At 44.6% G+C, this 21,501-nt stretch overlaps 1 protein-coding gene across 1 annotated transcript; it reads left to right on the forward strand.

Annotated features, from left to right (window-relative positions):
• Positions 1-5,222: 5,222 nt before the first annotated feature.
• psmb8a (proteasome 20S subunit beta 8A) lies at positions 5,223-21,127 on the forward strand. Its single transcript, XM_072258920.1, has 6 exons — positions 5,223-5,408; positions 10,129-10,273; positions 11,406-11,517; positions 13,026-13,155; positions 19,682-19,886; positions 20,902-21,127. Exons 1-6 carry the CDS (start codon positions 5,271-5,273, stop codon positions 21,000-21,002), a joined length of 831 nt encoding a protein of 276 aa, XP_072115021.1. The 5' UTR covers positions 5,223-5,270; the 3' UTR covers positions 21,003-21,127.
• The last annotated feature ends 374 nt before the right edge of the window (positions 21,128-21,501 follow it).

Consider the following 21,501-nt stretch of genomic DNA (forward strand, 5'->3'; position numbering starts at 1 on the left):
CAGGCCAACGCCCCCTGTCCACCAGTACCCTACTTCCACCGCTTCTAGTCCCCCAGACTCCCGGTTCCAAAGTGCAAAATAAATTTATTCCAGGTATCAAAGTACATATATATCACTATATTCAACCCTGAATGTTCGTTAACATAAAATACTCTGCAGATGCTGGGGTCAAAGCAACACACACAACACGCTGGAGGAACTCAGCAGGTCGGGCAGCATCCGTGATGAGGCTAAACTCAGGTTGGAGGAGCAACACCTCATATACCGTCTAGGTAGTCTCCAGCCCCTTGGTATGAACATAGAATTCTCCAACTTCCGGTAATTCCCTCCCCCTCCCTTCTCCTATCCCTACTTCACTCTGCCCCCTCCCCCAGCTGCCTATCACCTCCCTCATGGTTCCGCCTCCTACTACCCATTGTGTTTTCCCCTATTCTTTCTTCACCTTTCCTGCCCATCCCCTCCCGGCCTCCCTCCCCCCACCCCTTTATCTTTATTACAGTTGTAGCCTGTCTGAATGATTACCGTCGCGTTGCCCTGACCCCTACAGTGATGAAATGTTTTGAACGGCTTGTCAAGCCTCATATCACAGCCAGCCTCCCCTCATTGCTGGATCCGCTACAGTTTGCTTATCGTCCAAATCACACTACGGAGGAGGCAATATCCACCACACTGCACACAGTTCTCTCTCACTGGGACAACAAAGACACTTATGCCAGAATCCTGTACATTGATTTCAGTTCAGCGTTCAATACCATCATCCCACAGAGACCAGTGGAGAAACTGTCGCTGCTTGGCCTTAACACTGCCATGTGTCGCTGGATTCTGGATTTCTTGACAGAGAGACCACAGTCAGTCCGTGTTGGCAGGAACATCTCTAACTCCATCACACTGAGCACTGGATCCCCACAAGGCTGTGTGCTTAGCCCATTGCTGTTTACACTGCTAACACATGACTGTGCAGCCAGATTCAAGGAGAACCTGATCATTAAATTTGCAGATGATACCACAGTGGTGGGGCTCATCAGCAAAAATGATGAAACAATGTACAGGGAGGAGGTCAAACACCTAGAGAGCTGGTGCAGGGATAACAACTTGATGCTTAATGTCACCAAAACCAAGGAGATGATCGTCGATTTCAGACGGTCTCAGCCTGAGCACACACCCCTCAGCATCAGCGGCTCCACTGTGGAGAGAGTGGAAAACATCAAGTTCCTTGGGGTGCAGATCTCGGACAATCTCACCTGGTCCTGGAACACCACTGGGATTGTGAAACGGGCCCAGCAGAGATTGTACTTTCTGAGGAAGCTTAAACAAGCATCACTCCCCACTAACATCTTAACTACGTTCTACAAAGGCGTGGCTTCCTCCCACAGGCAGTCAGACTGCTAAATAGCTGCTCTACCTGACTCTGCTTTGGACACTTTTAACTTGCACTGGACACTTATAACTTGATTTTAACTGACATGTGGCTGTTGTGTTTTACTATTTATTGTTATGTTTATTATTTAGTGTTGCGTTTGTTATGTTATGATTGCACTGCTCCTGAGAAACGCTGTCTCATTCTGCCCTGCAGAGCTGATGTACGGTTAGAATGACAATAAAGTTTTTTGAATCTTGAATCTTGAATCATGAATCTTGAATCTTTCCCCTTACTGGTTTTTCACCTGGAACCTACCAGCCTTCTCCTTCCCACCCTCCCCCCCCACCTTCTTTATAGGGCCTCTGCCCCTTCCCTCTTCAGTCCTGACGAAGGGTTCTGGCCCGAAACGTTGACTGATCGTTTCCACAGATGCTGCCTGACCTGCTGAGTTCCTCCAGCATGTTGTGAGTGTTGCTTTGAATGTTCGTTTTCTTGCGAACATTCATAGTAAATACAAGAAACACAATAGAGTCAATGAATAACCACACCAAACAGAATGGACTAAGGAAAAATAAAATAATAATAATACAGGATAAACAAGCAAGAACACTTACTTAATAGATACAGCCATTCCAAACACACATAATATATAGAAATAAATATGTGAAAAACACCAGAAATACGCTGAATTAAAAATTCAATGTATACCGTTCATGATGGAACATTAACGGAGCATACATTGTCACAATGGTAATATCTACATCTAAGTTCATCACAAAGTCACTACACAATTAGGCCTACACAGCAATGTTTGTGTAAATCTCCAGAATACTAAATACCACTTGAATAATCTGAAATTTCTTAGCAATTGAGAAATGAGAGCGCTTGGCTATGCCTGTTCCACAAGTCTCACCAGCTTCACAGGTATATATATATATATATATACACACACACTATATGTCTTTGAAAGTCAGTCCAGAGGATGTGGGAGCATTTCAATGATGGGGCCAGTGAAGCTGGGTGAAGTTGTCCCCACTGGTTCAAGAGCCTGATGGTTGACCCTGGTGGTCCTGAGGCTCCTGAGGGCAGCACCAAGAACAGAGCATGGAAAATGGCTTCCTTGATGGTGGATGCTGCTTTCCTGCCACAGCGCTCTATGAAAATGTGCTCAATGCTCTGGAAGGTTTTTCCTATGATGGACTCATGGCCCCTATCACCCCCCCCCCCACTCGCACGGTCACAGTCCAGTCCCCCGTGTCCTAGTACCACAGAACATATCTCCATCCTAGCCCCAATCGGCCACTCCCACGTCCCTTAGACCCCCTCAGTCCCAATTCCCCCGACCCAGTTTGTCTCCCATTATCCCCCCAGTCCACCAGTCCCAGTCCAACAGTTGCAATTTCTGTCAACTTCTATCTCACTCCTCCAATCCTAGTCCGATCCCCTATTCTCATTCCCCACTCCCACAGTCCCAGACCCATCCCCTGGTCTCATTCCCCCATTCCCACACTCCCAGACCCGTCCCCTATTCTCATTTCCCTACTCCCACACTCCCTGACCCGTCCCTATTCTCATTCCTCCACTCCCACTGTCGCAAACCTGTCAGCTATTCCCAGTCTCCAGCTCACACAATCCCAGATTCTCATTCTCCCACTCCCAGATCCTTCTCCCAGTCTCATTCCCCAACTCCCCCAGTCCCAGACCCATCCCCTATTCTCATTCCCCAACTCCCACAGTCCCAGACCCATCCCCCATTCTCATTCTCCAACTCCCAGACCCATCCCTATTCTCATTCCTCCACTCCCACCGTTGCAAACCCGTCTCCTATTCTCAGTCTCCAACTCACCCAATCCCAGACCTGTCCCATATTCTCATTCCCCCACAGCCCCAGACCCGTCACCTATTCTCATTCACCCACTCTCCCACTCCCAGACCCATCCCCTATTCTCATTCCTCCACTCCCACGGTCCCAGACCTGTCCCATATTCTCATTCCCCCACAGCTCCAGACCCGTCTCCTATTCTCATTCCCCCACAGCCCCAGACCCGTCTCCTATTCTCATTCCCCCACTCTCCCAGTCCCAGACCGGTCTCCCATTCTCATTCTCCCACTCCCACAGTCCCAGACCCATCCCCTATTCTCATTGCCCCACTCCCACAGTCCCAGATCCGTCCCCTATTCTCATTCCCCAACTCCCACACCCATCCCCTATTCTCATTCCCCCATTTCCCCAGTCCCAGACCCATCCCCTATTCTCATTCTCCCACTCCCACAGCCCCAGACCCGTCACCTATTCTCATTCCCCCACTCTCCCAGTCCCAGTCCCATCTCCTATTCTCATTCCCCCACTCCCACAGCCCCAGATCTGTCTCCTATTCTCATTCCCCCACTCCCACAGTCCCAGACCCATCCCCCATTTTCATTCTCCAACTACCAGACCCATCCCTATTCTCATTCCTCCACTCCCACCGTCGCAAACCTGTCTCCTATTCTCAGTCTCCAACTCACCCAATCCCAGACCCGTCTGCTATTCTCATTTCCCCACTCCCACACTCCCAGACCTGACCCTATTCTCATTCCCCCACTCCCACACCCGTCCCCTATTCTCATTCCCCTGTTCCCACAGTCCCAGACCCATCTCCTATTCTCAATCCCCCACTCCCAGACCCAACCCTATTCTCATTCCCCCACTCCCACAGCCCCAGACCCATCATGTATTCTCATTCCCCCATTCCCCCAGTCCCAGACCCATCTCCTATTCTCATTCCCCCACTCCCACAGTCCCAGACCCGTCCCCTATTCTCATTCCCCCACTCCCACAGTCCCAGACCAGTCTCCTATTCTCATTCCCCCACTCCCCCAGTCCCAGACCCATCCCCTATTCTCATTCCCCCACTCCCATGGTCCCAGACCGGTCCCGTATTCTCATTCCCTCACAGCCCCAGACCCGTCACCTATTCTCATTCCCCCACTCTCCCAGTCCCAGACCGGTCTCCCATTCTCATTCTCCCACTCCCACAGTCCCAGACCCATCCCCTATTCTCATTGCCCCACTCCCACAGTCCCAGATCCGTCCCCTATTCTCATTCCCCAACTCCCTCACCCGTCCCCTATTCTCATTCCCCCACTCCCAGACCCAACCCTATTCTCATTCCCCCACTCCCACAGCCCCAGACCCGTCTCCTATTCTCATTGCCCCACTCCCACAGTCCCAGATCCGTCCCCTATTCTCATTCCCCAACTCCCACAGCCCCAGACCCGTCTCCTATTCTCATTCCCCCACTCCCCCAGTCCCAGACCCATACCCTATTCTCATTCCCCCACTCACCCAGTCCCAGACCTATCACCTATTCTCATTCCCCCACTCCCCCAGTCCCAGACCCGTCCCTTATTCTCATTCCCCCACTCCCAGAGACTCAGATCCATCTCCCATTCTCATTACCCCACTCCCAGACCCGTCCCCTATTCTCATTCCCCCACTCCCCCAGTCCCAGACCCGTCCCCTATTCTCATTCCCCCACTCCCCCAGTCCCAGACCTGTCCCCTATTCTCATTCCCCCACTCCCCCAGTCCCAGACCCGTCCCCTATTCTCATTCCCCCACTCCCTCAGTCCCAGTCCCGTTCCTATTCTCATTGACCCCCTCCCCCAGTCCCAGACCCGTCTCCTATTCTCATTCCCCCACTCCCACAGCCCAGACCCGTCCTATTCTCATTCCCCCACCCCCACAGTTCCAGACCCGTCCCCTATTCTCATTCCCCCACTCCCCCAGTCCCAGATCCGTATCTCATTCTCATTCCCCCACTCCCACTGTCTCAGTTACTCAGCCCCAGTCCATGTTTTGCATCGTGTCCGTGTCTGTGTCAGAGTTAGTTTCACTTGCGTTTTGCGCGGCAAGACTCTCCGAGGACATGGCGTGTATGGATGTTTGCGGATTTCGGGACCTGGATCTGGACTTCTCGCCTTTCGGAGCGAGAAGTCCTTGTCTGATTGGAAGCGGGGCTTTTGGGGTCGCGGATGGGCAGTTGGCTGTGCCGGTCGGGTTGGACGTGAGTTCTCAGTGTTGGCTCGTCTCGGGCACCCGCACGGCCGCTTCTGGGGTTGGGCTGTGTGGGGAAGTCTGCAAAGCACAGTGAGAGTCTGTAAAACGGAGGCTTAATATTAGTTCCAACTGTAAGATAGACTTGTAAGAGGTGTGTGTGAGAGAGAGAGAGAGAAAGAGAGAGAGAGAGAGGCGGAGTCAATGACAAGAGCGAGTAAAGACTTTTGGAGGAGAGGAATGTGAGTTCTTTATTTCTACCCATCCCAGCACATGCATGACTTCATTATTCTCTGCCATTTCTGTCTAGTTGTAGATGAAAGATGCAAACACCAGGAAATCTGCAGATGCTGGAAATTCAAGCAACACACACAAAATGCTGGTGAACGCAGCAGCCCAGGCAGCATCTCTAGGAAGAGGTACAGTCGACGTTTCAGGCCGAGACCTTTCGTCAGGACTAACTGAAGGAAGAGTTAGTAAGAGATTTGAAAGTGGGAGGGGGAGGAGGAGATCCGAAATGATAGGAGAAGACAGGAGGGGGAGGAATGGAGCCAAGAGCTGGACAGGTGACTGGCAAAAGGGATACAGAGATGGAGAAGGGGGAGGATCATGGGACGGGAGGCCTATGGAGAAAGAAAGGAGGGGAACCCAGAGGAAGATGGAGAGCAGGCAAGGAGTGATAGTGAGAAGGACAGAGAGAGAGAGAAAAAAAAGGAAATAATAAATAAATAAATAGGGTATGGGGTAAGAAGAGGATTCTGTTAATGCCTTGTTTGTTTATTTATTTATTATTTCCCTTTTTTTCTCTCTCTCTCTGGCCTTCTCACTATCACTCCTGTCTGCCCTCCATCTTCTTCTGGGCTCCTCTCCTCCTTTCTTTCTCCCTTGGCCTCCCGGCCCATGATCCTCCCCCTTCTCCAGCCTTGTATCCCTTTTGCCTATCACCTGTCCAGCTCTTGGCTCCATCCCTCCCCCTCCTGTCTTCTCCTATCATTTTGTATCTCCCCCTCCCCCTCCCACTTTCAAATCTCTTACTAACTCTTCCTTCAGTTAGTCCTGACGAAGGGTCTCCGCCTGAAACGTCGACTGTACCTCTTCCTAGAGATGCTGCCTGGCCTGCTGCGTTCACCAGCATTTTGTGTGCAAATGAAAGATGTTTCCTCTTGCGCACACGTGTGTGTGTATGTGTGTGCGTGTGTGTGTGTGTGCGTGTGTGTGTGTGCGTGTGTGTGTGTGTGTGTGTGTGTGTGTGTGTGTGTGTATGCGATGAGCAGCATTGATTGTGGTGGTGGTGGTGGGGGTTACGGATGCCTTTCTGTAATAAAGACCAGAATGCCAATGGGTTAAAGATGTTATGTGCAAATCTTTAATCACAAGAGACTGCAGGTAGATACTGGAATCTGAAGCAATACACAAGATCTAGAAGAACACTGTGCACCAAGTAACATCTGTAGAATGGAGTGAGGGGTCTGGACCTGAAATGCCGACTGTATGTTTCCGTCAATAGATACTGCCTGACCCACTGAATTCCTTCAGCACCTTATTTGAACATTTCTTAGTTGATTAAATCCTAATGTCTGCTCTCCCTAATGAATTTCTTGGTCCTCTGTTTTGACAATATTATCAGCACAGAAACATACCACATGTCCCATTGTCCACACTGATCATTCATCCCTCTCATTACACTATTCCCTATCACTACTGTAATAATTTTACTTCCCTGCCATTCTGCTATGGTTATGACCCTCCAACCGAAAACAAATCACAAAATCAGCTATAAGTTAGCCACTATTATTCTTCAACAGTGGTCTCCAAGAGGAGACATCCTTCCTCTTCAGATAGATACAAAGTGGGGTCATGCATGTGCTGGGATGAATAGGAATAAGGACTTCATGTTCATCTCTTCCAACCTTGTCAACAGTATCCAGTGTCTCACTTTGTATCAGTGAGACAAAGTGCAGACAAGGTGACCGCTGCATGGCCAGTCAGCTGTGTTCTGTCTGCCATGACCATCTGGGGTTCCCAAATGCCTGCCATTTTAATTCCCCTCCCTATTTCCACACTGACAGTCTGTCCTCAGTCTACTCTAATGCCGGGGTGAGACATCACAAGCTAGAGGAATAACTGGGTAGTCTACAACCTACCTGTATGAACATTGATTTCAGGTAACCTGCTTGCCCTCTCTGCCTTTCTCTCTCCTTTCGTTCTACCCAGTTCTTCCTATAGACCCCCATCACCCTCTTTGTGTCTCCAAGAATAAGGAATTGTTGACTCTTTGAATTGTCTCCCCCGTAAGCACCACTGGGGCTCAGTTATTGAGTTTATTTAAAATAGGTAGATTTATGGACAGCAAGAAAATCAAGGTACATGGGGATAGTGTAGAAAAATGGCTCTGAGGTCAAAGGTCTGCCACGAACCGTTCCTATTACCCTTTCCCCATGTATTCGGATTCCCTGAGTCTAATGGCCACAGACACTTTTGTGTTTATATCCAGCGTTCCCAGAATCCTTATAGCCAACACTTGCTCATTATATAAACATTCTTATTCATCCAATTTTGGATCTAATTAACCAGCCCACTTTAATTCCCATGTGCCTTCACCTTCTAAGCCAGCCTAGCATGTAGTGCCTTGTCTATGTTGACACCCTCTATGCCAGGGGTTCCCAAAATGGGGTCCACAGACCCCTTGTTTAATGGTATTGGTCCATGGCATAAAAAAGGTTGAGAACCCCTGCCTATACCCTACCTTCATCTGTCTTCTTGGTTACTACCTCAAAACATAATCAGATCAGATAGAATTACGCTGAACAAAACCAGGCTGACTGTTCCTGATCAGCCTTGCCTTTCCAAATGAAGATAAATCCTTTCCTTAAATCCTCACCAGTGTCTAGATACTCGGCATCTTTGTTATCCCTTATTTTCACTTGCCCAGACCTATCACATGCTTCCTTTCTTTCTTTCAATATTCTTTGCCCACCAGCCTTCCTTAACCTTGCCATCTTTGCTGCTTATCACTACCAGGACATACTAACTCTTGCTAATTCTCCTTAAAGACTCCCACTTGTCTGCTGTTGTTTTATCTACAGGCATTTGCTGTCAATGTACTTTGGAAAAAATGCATGGATACTGCTAAATTTGTTGACCAAATGACACTGAGAATTTAGTCATAGGCATAGCCATACTTTATTGATCCCAGGGGAAATTGGTTAAGATTTCAGCCGGAGTGTCCGCTAAGCCGGTGGGGCATGAGTGCAATCAATCGGTCCCTGGAATAAACAATGCGGCTATTTTGCCGCCACGCTAACGAGACGTGTCCGAATGTAACTAATTCCAGCGCTAAAAAAACAAGTAAAACTCTCTCCACCAGCATGTTAGAGAGGGTGCAGCTTCAACGTGTTACCGTGAAAAAAAATACAACAAATAACTAAGTTAAAAAGTTTAAAAGTAAGAAACTACGGAGCAACTGTAACAGGCTGCGTGCACGACCGTCGCATGCGCACAAAAAAAATTACAATATTACAACACATGGGAATTAAAGTGGGCTGGTTAATTAGATCCAAAATTGGATGAATAAGTATGTTTATATAATGAGCAAGTGTTGGCTATAGGGGTTCTGGGAATGCTGGATATAAGAATTTAAAGAGTTTAGTACTGTTTTTTCTTTTATGTATATATTTTATTATGAGTAAAATTTATTTTTGAAAGACAATGCCTCATCCCTCTCCATAATTACCTTTAAACCTACCAACACTTCCACCATCTGCCCAATGTAATTTCCTGAGATAAGGTAAGATAAGCAGCCCTTTCTGTGGTAGGATTATCCACATATTGTTTTACCATACTCACCAGGACACACTTAACAAATTCCACCCATTCCAAACCCTTTACTGTAAGTTAATGTTAAAGTCAAAGCAAATTTATTATCAAAGTACAGTACATGTGTGCTGCCTTGAGATTAATAGAGAAATACAACAGAATTTATGAAAATCTATGCATGAAAAGTCCGACGAACAACCAATGTGCAAAATATGACAAATTGTGCGAGTAAAAATACATAAATAATACGAAGAACATGAGTTGTGGACTCCTATAAAGTGAGTCTGCAGGTTGTGGAATCAGTTCAGTGTTGTGGTGAGTAAAGTTATCCATGTCAGTTCAGGAGAATCAGAATTGGATCAGCTTTAATACATATTGTGAAATTTGTTGTATTGCAGCAGTAGTATATTGCAATACATAGCAATAAAACCTGCTGTTGTGGGACTAAGGCTCCTGTACCTCCAGCCTGATGGTAGTAGCAAGAAGAGCAAAAGGCCTGGTTGGTAATGTAATCCCAGTCAATATTGGGGAAGTTAAAATCCCTCAATTCTGTAACGCTCTTACACCTTTCTGTGATTCACTTAGCTGTCTGTTGCTCTAATTCTGCCATATATTGCCAGCAAAGTGATTGGCCCTCTTTTATTCCTAAATTCTACCCATACGGTCTCATTGAATAGTCTCAAGAATATCCTGTCGAAGTAGGAGAAACACCTGATGGAAAGTGAAATTCTTAGAATGACGGGAGAGTATGAACTGACGAGAGTTATAATTGGTGTGAATAGCAAGCGGAAAGGCTACATGGCTATGTGGACCCTACTGTATTTGTATTCAAATGTAGATTTGACAACGGTGATTAATATTCTTACCAATCCACTATAAATCAGAGTAAGGCTTTTTATGCTTCACACTTTCAGCCCGTGGAATTCCTGAAGTCATACGGTGAAGGAGAGGAAGGAATAAGAATAAATATTAACCATGGAACAACCACTTTGGCCTTTAAATTTAAACATGGGGTGATTGTGGCTGTGGACTCCAGGGCCTCAGCAGGAAATTACCTTGGTGAGTCCAAATGATTTCAATTGTCTTAACAACCTGCTTCAGCTCTAGAATTGAATTGAATTGAACTGAATTGACTTTATTTCTTACATCCTTCACATACATGAGTAAAAATCTTTATGTTACGTCTCCATCTAAATGTGCAATGTACAAATTATAGTAATTTGTAATAAATAGTATGTACAGCAAATATACAACAGAACAGTCAATATAGCCTAGAAATACAGTTGTGTCATCATGAATTAATCAGTCTGATGGTCTGGTGGAAGAAGCTGTCACGGAGCCTGTTGGTCCTGGCCTTTATGCTGTGGTACCGTTTCCCAGATGGTAGCATCTGGAACAGTTTGTGGTTGGGGTGACTTAGGTCCCCAGTGATCCTACGGGCCCTTTTTACTCGATGTATTAGGAAGAAGGTGAAATTTTCTTAATTGACTTCACTCCACTGTTTTTGACTACTGCAGATAACAATTGCCTGTTAAAATGATGTTTCTGGTTAATATATTAAAATATATACCATACAGTAAATCTCATTCTTGTGACACCCATCTCCTGGCCACACTGACAAAAATGCTCTCAGGGCAAAATTTCAGAAGAAACCTTGTAAGAGAGAAAGGAGATAGAGGTTAAGGTCAGATCACAACTTCCTTGGAGATCAAAGTTGCAATTTGGATCATTTGTGACTGAGGCAAAATTCCAGGATTACCATACAGCAAAAGAGATGGTGATGCCACATTCAGTAAATGAATGAATGAAAGTCTTCCCTTCTTACACCCACACTGTTAGTTCATGGAACTTCAAGGAGGCTCAATTGTATTTGTCTCCTGCACATTACCCTAAACACAACACCATTCCACAGATGTACAGTCAAGACTTTAGCATCATAGAATCATTGAAGATAAATGATATATTAGCCATTTAAAACATCTTGTCTGTTAATAACTCTGCTCAAGGATATACCTTCCAGTCATTGGTCCAAGTGTTCTTTAACACTGCCTCTCTGTCCCTTTCAGGGGAGTGAGTTCCCACCCTGCTTATTGCTGGTATGTCCCTTTGAACTACAAGGGGTTCTTTTTCTGAAAGAATTGTAACTGTCAATATCCATTGATATAAATGCAAGTTATTATTTGCTATATAGATTCTGTGAATATAAACAAGGTGATTGAAATCAACCCCTTCTTGCTGGGTACCATGTCTGGAAGTGCTGCTGATTGTCAGTACTGGGAGAGACTGCTGGCCAAACAGTGCAGGTAAGAAAATTCTGCAATTTTGTGTTAAAACCTAGTCAAAACTCAGGCAGATAGCTTGATGTGCAATAGTGTAATACGTCAGTAACCCAGCATTCGTCCATCCACCATGGATTCTCCTGAAGGTCATAGGAATTTGGGATGGAACAATAGCACAGCGGGTAGTGTTGCTATTTCACAGCTCGGGGCACCGGCGTTCAGTTCTACCTCTGGTGCTGTCTATGAGGAGTTTGCGCATTCTCCCTGTGACTACATGGTCTTCCTTCCACACCCCAAAGACTGGCAGGGAGCGTTGTAAAGTTATAAAGTTAACCCGAGTGAGCAGGTGATGGGGGTGAGGTTGATGTTAATGGATATATGAGGGAGAATAGGTTACAGGGAAATAATCTGGGGAATCTGAATTTCTCCATGAGCCAGCATAACACCTAATGGGCCAAATGGCCTCCTATTTTGTCATTGTGAAACATGAAGTTATTTTGTGAGACTGATGGAATGCTGCCTCATCATGGTAATGATAGACACACACTACCTGCTGTGTGATTGAACATACGAGACTCTGCGGAGGTTTCAGGCTCACATGGTCATCAAGTTCCAGAACTGGTCAGAAGGTTGCTCAGTCAGCAACAGCCAACCTGAGAAAGCAGAGGATAAAACAAAGTCAAAGTTGTGTTTATTGCCATATCCATGAGTACATGTAAGCACAGGTGTAATGAAAAACTTACTTGCAGCAGATTCACAAGCACATCGTATCGGATACACAACATTCACAAGAAAAAAAACATAAATTATATGAAATTAAAATGGAATGAACACTATTATAACAAATAAAATTCCATTGTAGTAAAGTGGTCATAGTGTTTCTACACCGATGGTGATTAGGGTTTTGCCAGGTGGTTCAAGGGCCAAATGGTTAAAGAGAAGTAGCTGTTCTTGAACCTGGTAATATAGAACTTTCAGTATCTCCTGCCTGATGGTAGCTGTGAAAACGTGATATGGCCTGGATAGTGCGGATCTTTGTTGATGGATTGGCCTTCTTGAGACACTTGTAGATGCTGCTGATGGTGGAGAGGGATGTGCTGGATTGGGCAGAGTGCACTGCTCTCTGTAGCTTGTTGGGTTCCTGTGCATTTGAGTTGCTGCACAAGACCACTATGCAACCAGTGAAGACACTTTCAACCGTACATCTATAGAAGTTTGTTAGAGTGTTCGGGAACAAGCTGAACCTCCCAAGAAAGCAAAGATGCTGGACTGTCAAGTAGTTATAGTATATATATGGAAGTGCTGCTTTTACACAAACAGTTATAGTATATGTCAGAAAGTGCTGATTTTACACAAACGGTTATGGAAAATGTCAGAAAGTGCTGTTTTACACAAATAGTTATGGTATATGTCAGAAAGTGCTGTTTTTACAGGAACAGTTATGGTATATGTCAGAAAGGTGACCTCATTCAGGAGCACTGATACGTCGATTTTAATGTCTCTAAAACTATGCTGGCATATTGTTTTGACAGATTATACAAACTGAGAAACAAGCAACGCATCACGGTATCAGCTGCTTCCAAACTGCTGAGCAACATGATGTGTGAGTACAGAGGAATGGGGCTCTCCATGGGCAGCATGATCTGTGGCTGGGATAAGAAGGTAGAGTATCACTACAGTTCGAAAATACACCCTGACCCATCTCACTGGTATATCATGGCATCAGCTGTGAACAGGAAACCAACCTACATGATGTGGATTATATGGCCATTCCTTGACACTGGGTCACAATCTTGGATCACCTACTGCAAAGGCGTTGTGGAAGTACACCGGAAAGATTGTAATCCAGGGGATTGGTAATTCGGGTGGTGCAGGGGTAACTGCTGAGCAGCCACACACTATCACCTTCCCAACCTCAAAAGTGTTGGACAATACAGCCGGGAACACCAATAGACTATTGGAGCGGTAGATTATGCTCAGCCATTCAGTGAGATCCTGAGTGGATGTGTATAAGGTCGGCCAAGATCTACCTGAATTTATACCTTTGATTTTTTCTTTTACAAACTGTGGACATCACTAGCAAAACCAACATTTATTGCCCATCCCTTACTGCCCTTCAGATGGTGGTGGTGGTGATCTGCTGCCTTGAACTACAGCAGCCTTTCGGGTGTACTCCCACATTGTCTTTGTGAGGAAGGGTGGTTTAATGATTTTGTCTGCAAAGATGAAAGAATGGAAAAACAGTTCCAACTCCAAGTGATATGTGAGTTGAAAGGGATTTAATAGAGGTGTTTCCCTTGTTCCTGCTGGCATTCTCCTGCACGAGGTCGTGGAGACGTGAGGTATTGTCAGTGAAATTGTGGTACATCGTTGCACCAAAGCTATTATGTTCAAGGAGGGGATTCATAATTAGGGCGGTGCAGGGGTACCTGTTCAGCAGGATGTTTGGTCCCAGATGGTATTGAGCTTCCTGAAAGTTGGAATCATACTCACCCAGACAAGTAGGGAGTGCTCCATAACACTCCTGACCTGTGCCTTGGGGTGTCAGAAGATGAGTCAGTCACCACAGAATACGCAGCCTCTGACCTGCTCTTATCGCTAGATTATCTCTGTGACTGTTCCAGATGAGCGTCTGGTCAACGGTGACCAACGATGTTTATGGTGGAGTACAGAGTGATGATAACACCAAGTCTAGATGGTGCATTTTCCATTTAATGCCCATGGACTTCTGTTTTACCCAGTCTCCTTAACACAATCAGTCAAATACTATCTTGATGTCATTCTCAGCTCACCTCTAGATTTCATCCATTTGGACCCAGGCTGAAATATCTTCTTTCCTGGTTTAGTATGTGTGTCACTCCTAATCCACAGTAATATTTTTGACTGTTAGCAATCCTCTGAAATTGCCACGCTAATCTTATTGTTGTTCATTTGCAGTAAAAGTAGAATGAAAAGCGATGGGAATAAATGGGAGCAATCGGATCACTCAATGTCACCGGCAGACCTTGATAAAACCATTCCAGGAGCAGGGATATTCACTGATGACTGCACAATGCTCAAATCCACTTGCATTTCCTTAGCAAATGACATAGTCTATGACTGCATGGAGCAGGACCTGGAGAACATTCAGGCATAGGTTGATAAATGGCAAAAACATTCCCATCATTGTATTGTCAGCCAGTGATCTTCTACAACAAGAGAGAGTCTAACTACTTATCAGTTGCTGGGTCTACAACATCAACACACTGAACCAAAGCAGCCACATAAAGCCGTGGTTCCAAGAGCAGTTCAGAGGTGGGGTAACTTGTAGCCCAATACCCCATGGTCTTCCATCTTTCACAATTCACAGATTAGGACTGCGGTGGAATACTTGTCTGCATAACTGCAACTCTGTCGGCAATGAGCTTGATATGATCCAGAGCAAACAGTCCACTTAATCAGCTTCCAATTCACGACCTTAAAAATGGATTCCCTTCATCACAAACACACAGGTTATAGTGTGCAGTTACTTATCGAGCTTAATTCGATGCCCCACCTCCCAAACTTGTGACCTCTACCACCAAGAAGAATAAGGGAAGTAGACATAGAGGGATGCCACCATTATGAGATTCTAATCCAAGTTGCACAGCATCCTGATTGGGAAATGTTCCTTCAGTATCACCAGGTCTAAATCCTGGAATTTCGTCCCCAATAGGACTATGGAAGGAGCTTCACCAGAGGGTCAAGGGCTTCAAGGCACTGCTCACGTTTCAAATTTCTCAAGAGTAATTAGGGATAGGCAATAAACACTGGCCTGCAAACAACACCAATAGATTTCCTTCTTTGACTATGTGTGACAAAAATCATTAAATTTTGTTTGCACTTTGCTTAGATTTCCCAAGCACTTGATAGAGATTAATCTAGGCTAGGAGTAAGGCTTAAAGTAGGATGCATCAGTTTCACTAAAGTATTGACAAGAAATTAACTCACACCTCTCAAGTGAGATTCTGATTGGATTGTTAACCAGTCAATAGCTATTTCACTTGTAGCATCAAACTCAGTAGACCAAGGGGCAACTTTGCCACTGTCTTAAGGTAATCACTAGGGAGAATGACATGGAAGCTGGAGAGTTAAGGGTGGTGAATGGGTGTTTATGTGACCGGAGTCTGAAACAGTGGTGTACTGTTCAGTGCTGGGATCTTTGCTGTTTGTTATAAGTATAAATATATACTGTATATAATGCACACACACATACCGACACATACTCTCACTCAGTGGCCTGGTGATCCATCCACGTCTAGTTCATTGTGTTGTAAATTCAGAGATACTCTTCAGCACACTACTGTTGCAATGCATGGGTTACTGTTGCCTTCTCTGGTGTTTCTCCTATGACCTCTCTCATTACCAAGGCATTTTCACCCAGAACTGCTGCTCATTTAATGTTTTTTTTTTGTTTGTTTTTTGCACCATTCTCTGTAAAATCTAGAGACTGTTGTGTGAAAATCCCAGGAAATCAGCAGTTTCTGAGATCCTCAAACCACCCCATCTGGCACCAATAATCATTGCACAGTCAAAGTCTCTTAGATCACATTTCTCCCCTATTCTGAAGTTTAGTCTGAACAACGACTGAACCTCTTGACCATGTCTGCATGCTTTTATGCATTGAGTTACTCCCACGTCATTAGATATTTCAGAATCAGGTTTAATATTGCTGGTTTCATTGTAGGACATTTAGAGTAAATGGAAGGGACTTTAGGAGCATTGATCTACAGAGGGACCACATGGTTCAATTCCATAGTTTGCCTGAAGGGGCAACACAGATGGATTGTGTGATGAAAAAGGCTTTGGGTAGACTTGCTGTCATAGGATGAGGCAATAAGTATAAGAGTTGGGATGTCATGGTGGCATCCAAAACATTAGTTGGACTGCACTTAGATATATGGGAAAATGTGATTAGCGTATATCGTCATCAACTCAGAGTAGCCTTTAAGTTGCATGTAAAGTATCCCACAAAAAAAAGTCCTCGTTTCTGAGCCATTAGTTATCACTGTACTAAACTGGAAAGTCACTTTATTGCTTCCACGCATACTTCAACAGCAAAAGGATAACTAGGGAGAGGGTAGGAGCACTCAGGGATAAAGGAGAGAACATATACTTGGAGCTGAGGATGTAGGTGAAAGCCCTAAATTAGTACTTTGTGTCAGTACTTACCAAAGAGAATGACATGGAGGACAATGAGATCAGTGCGGAGCATGCTTGAGATAAAGAAGGTAGGTCTCTTAAAGAATTGAGGTGAGAGGAGAGATCGTTGGGGCTTTGACCAGCATCGCTGTATCCTCATAGCCACAGGTGATGTTGCAAGTACCTAATGTTGTTCCATCGTTCAAGAAGGGAAGTAAGAATAATCCTGGAAACTATAGACCAGTGAGTCTCACATCAATGGTACGGAAGCTACTGGGGAAGGTTCTTAGGGATAGGATTTATGACTATTTGGTAGATCATGGTCTAGCTAGGGACAATCATCATGCTTTAGGGCTTTGTTCAGGGCAGAGCATGTCCTATTAATGTGATGGAGTTTTCTATGAGGAGGTAACAAAAGTAAATAATGAAAGTAGAGCTATGGATATTGTCTGCATGGAGGATCTTAAGGTATTTGACAATATCTCATTGGAGGTTCATCCAGAAGATTAAGGTACATGGGATCCTTAGTGACTTGGCTGTTTGATTCAGAATTGTCTTGCCCATAGGAAACAGAGATTAGTTTTCAATAGGACTTATTCTGGCTGGAGGTCTGTAACTAGTAGTGTTCCACAAGGATCTGTATTGGGACCTCTGTTGTTTTTTTGTACATATAAATGCCCTCGATGAAAATGTAAATGGATGGGTTAATAAGATACATAGATTGATGGTGTTGTGGAAAGTGTAGAAAATTGCCAAAAGATACAGCAGAATATAGATCAGTTGCAGATATAGGTAGAGCAATGGCAGGTTGAGATTAAACCAACCAAGTGTGGGCTGTTACAGTTTGGAAGACCAAGTGTAAAGGGACAGGGCACAGTTAATTGCTGGACCCTTACCACTGTTGATATACAGATACATCTTGTGGTCCAGGTCTGTAACTGCCTGAGAGTGGCTACGCAGTTGATATGGAGATAGAGAAGGTGTACAGCATGTTTGCCTTTATTAGTTGAGGCAATGAGTTCACGAGTTAGGAAGTTATGATGCAGCTTTATAAGACTCTAGTTAGGCCACATCTAGAGTATTGTCTTCACTTTGGTTGCCCCTCTATAGGAAGGGTGTGGAGGTTTTAGGGTGGGGGTGTGTGCAGCAGAGGTTCACCAGGATGCTGCCTGGATTTGAGGAAATAAGCCAGCTGCTTGAAGGAGAGGCTGGACTTGGGATTGCCTCTGGAGTGGTGGAGGCTGAGGGATAGCCTGATAGATGTTTATAGGATTTGAACGTAAGAAACAGGAGCAGGAGTAGGCCATCTGGCCCGTCAAGCCTGCTCTGCCATTCAATAAGATCATGGCTGATCTGGCCATGGACTCCTCTCCACCTTCCTGCATTTCCCCTACAACCCTTAATTCCTTTTCTGTGCAAAAATCTATCCAACCTTTTCTTAAACATATGTACTGAGGTAGCCGCCACTGCTTCACTGGGCAGAGAATTCCATTGATTCACCACTCTCTGGGAAAAGCAGTTTCTTCGCATCACCGTCCTAAATCTACTCCCCCGAATCTTGAGGCTATGTCCCCTAGTTCTAGTCTCAGCTACCAGTGAAAACAACTTTCCTGCCTTTACCTTATCCATCCCTTTCATAATTTTATATGTTTCTATAAGATCTCTCATTCTTCTGAATTCCAGCAAGTAAAGTCCCAGGCGACTCAATCTCTGCTCAGGGTCTAACCCCCTCATCTCTGGAATCAATCTGGTGAAGCTCCTCTGCATCACCTCCAAAGCCAGTATATCCTTCCTCAAGTAAGGAGACCAGAACTGCACACAGTAGTCCAGGTGCAGCCTCACCAGTACCATATACAGTTGCAGCATAACCTCCCTGCTCTTAAATTCAATCCCTTTAACAATGAACGCCAACATTCCATTTGCTTTTTCGATAGCCTGCTGCACCTGCAAACCAACCTTCTGTGGTTCATGTACAAGCACTCCCAAGTCCCTCTGCACAGCAGCATGCTGTATTTTTTACCATTTCAATAAAAATCTTTTGTTTTTCCCTTCCAAAGTGGACGACTTCACTTTTACCAACATTGTACTCCATCTGCCAGTCCCTTGCCCACTCACTTAGCCTATCTAGTGTGTAACTCTCTGCAGACTCTCTGAATCTTCTGCAGAGTTTGCTTTTCCACTCAATTTAATATCACCAGAAAGCTGGGGCATAGGTAGAATAGACAGCCAGTGTCTTTTTCAAAGGGTCAAAATAACTAACATGAGAGGGCATGCATTCAAGGTGAGGGGGGTTGTTCAATGTTCAAAGCAGGTTGTTTACACAGAGACTGGTGGATGCCTGGAACGTGCTGTCATGGGTGGTGGTGGAGGCAAATATAAAAGAGTTGTTTAAGAGGCTCTATCAGATTTGCCTCTTAAAAGCCCCCATTTATATTATTGCACAGATAAGGCAGAGAATGGAGGAATATATACGTTGTGTAAGCAGAAGGGATTAGTTTAATTAGCCTATTAATTACTAGTTTAATTAGTTTTGCACAGCATGGTGTGGGGAAGACCCTGTTCCTGTGCTGTGGTTCAATGTTAACACTGTTTGTGAGACTTTTCAGTTATTAAAACAAATACTGTAGCTGGAAGTCATAGGAAAATACAGCGCAAAAAATCTCCTTTGCCTCACCAAGTCCACACTGACCATCAGCCACCCATTATTCTACACTTCTAATGATTATATTACCAATCATTTGGTTTTATTGATATCTGATGCCCATTTTAAATTGTGATTTTCCAGAATTTGCAGATCCTGCAATATCAGGCTTCAGTCCCGATCAGCTTCTTCTTCAGATCCTGGTGTTTCAAATCGTCAAGTGTTCCCACCCCTGTACTATCTGCCACTCAAATTGAGATCTGTGCACTCGATCCCAGACCCTGCTTTGTTTCTGCAGCAGTTTTGCATGTTAGCACAATTTGAATAGGAAATAAATACTACTCAGTTTAACCTGGAATTTACATTGGACCTTTCTTTATTACATAGGGCCCAGGACTCTACTATGTAGATGAGAATGGGACAAGACTGTCTGGAGAAATGTTTTCCACTGGTTCTGGAAACTGTTATGCTTATGGTGTCATTGACAGTGGCTACAGATATGATTTGACGGTGGAAGAAGCCTGCAACCTGGCACGGCGGGCCATTTACCATGCCACACATCGCGATTCGTACTCTGGAGGCTTTGTCAACAGTAAGATTTTGCCACCAAATAAAAGCAAATATAATTCATGCATTTGGCAGCTGACTGCCCTCATCACTTTTTCCTGATTTCTTTGAGCTGTCATTTTGGTTCCACAAATTATCCTTTCCTAGTACATTCAGTAAAGGGTGGAAGAATGAAGACCCTTTCTCAGATCACCAGTTACTGAATCACAAATCTTTCCTTCATCTTTTCTTAACTGGAATAACATATCAGTAACTTTCTACCTTCACATGGATGAAGGCATTGGCCTGTATAGGGCAGAAATGGACACTGGGAGAATTCAACATGGACATTGTACATTGGTTGGCTTTGGACTCCATGTTCTGATTATCTGTTCGTGAGAACGTAAACAGGAGGAGGCTGTTCAGCCCTTTCATACTGTTTTACCATAAGAACATGGCTAGTCTTCTACTTCTTCATCACTTTCCTGCATGAACCCGATATCTCCTAACTCCCTTAAGACTTATTAGTTCCTGACTAGAATATACTCAGTTAGTGAGCTTCTACAGACCTCTAGGATAGAGAATTATGAGGATTCACTACCTTCTAGATGAAAAAACAAAGTTCTGAGAATGTGACCTCTAGATTGGGAGCCCTGTTAGGACTAACATCCTGCATCTAGTCCGTTGAGCCCTGTAAGAGTGCTGTACATTTCACTAAGATCACTCCTCATCTCCTCCTCCAATATAGACCCAGTCAGTTTAGGCAGCCTGAAACGTCGACTGCACCTCTTCCTACAGACGCTGCCTGGCCTGCTGCGTTCACCAGCAACTTTGATGTGTGTTGCCAGTCAGTTTAGTCTCATTTCACATAATAATCCCTGGTGAACAATCTGGTGAACCTTCACTGCTCTTCCTTTACCATAAGTGTATTCTTCCTTCAGTAGGGAGCCCTGACCTGTACGTGTACACAATATTCCAGATGCAATTGCACCATGATTTCACAGCGATGGAGCAAGACACCTCTGCAAATATTTCAATTTAATTTTTGTTTTTGTTTTCAGTGTATCACATGCGTGAAGATGGTTGGATAAAAGTTTGTGAGGATGACGTTGGTGAGCTTCATTACAAGTATGGAGCTGAGAAAACCAAGATTCTCCAGTGAGGACAGTCACCAGAGCAAGCTGGCCAGTTCAGCAGTATCAAACCGTTAGACTCACAAAAAATGTTTGCCTAATCTGCAAATGGAATCCTTTCATTTTGTAATCGTAAAATCAAATAAAAAATTGCAGGAAAAGTTTTGATTTGCTATTTTGTGACAGATTCTAATGAATTAATGCAGTTAAAATCAGTCCTCTGCATGATTAGGTCATGCCTGAAAACACATTGGGGCCAGGTAAGGTGCAGGAGTTTATGAAAACCAGAAAAATGTTAATAAACTAGAAAAGTACAGAAAATATTTACAAGGATGTTGCCAGGACTTGAGGGACTGAGTTATATGGAGGGGTTGAACAGGCTCGACCTTTATTCCTTGCTGCCTAGATGAGGTACTCTGTCCTTTTAACAGTGTCAGGGAATCAAGAATTAGAGGGCATAGGTTTAAGGTGAGAGGCGAGAGATTTAATAGCAAAGTGAGGGGTGATTTTTTTTACCCAAAGGATGGT

This window comes from Mobula birostris, chromosome 5 (assembly GCF_030028105.1).
Source record: "Mobula birostris isolate sMobBir1 chromosome 5, sMobBir1.hap1, whole genome shotgun sequence".
Lineage (NCBI taxonomy): Eukaryota > Metazoa > Chordata > Chondrichthyes > Myliobatiformes > Myliobatidae > Mobula > Mobula birostris.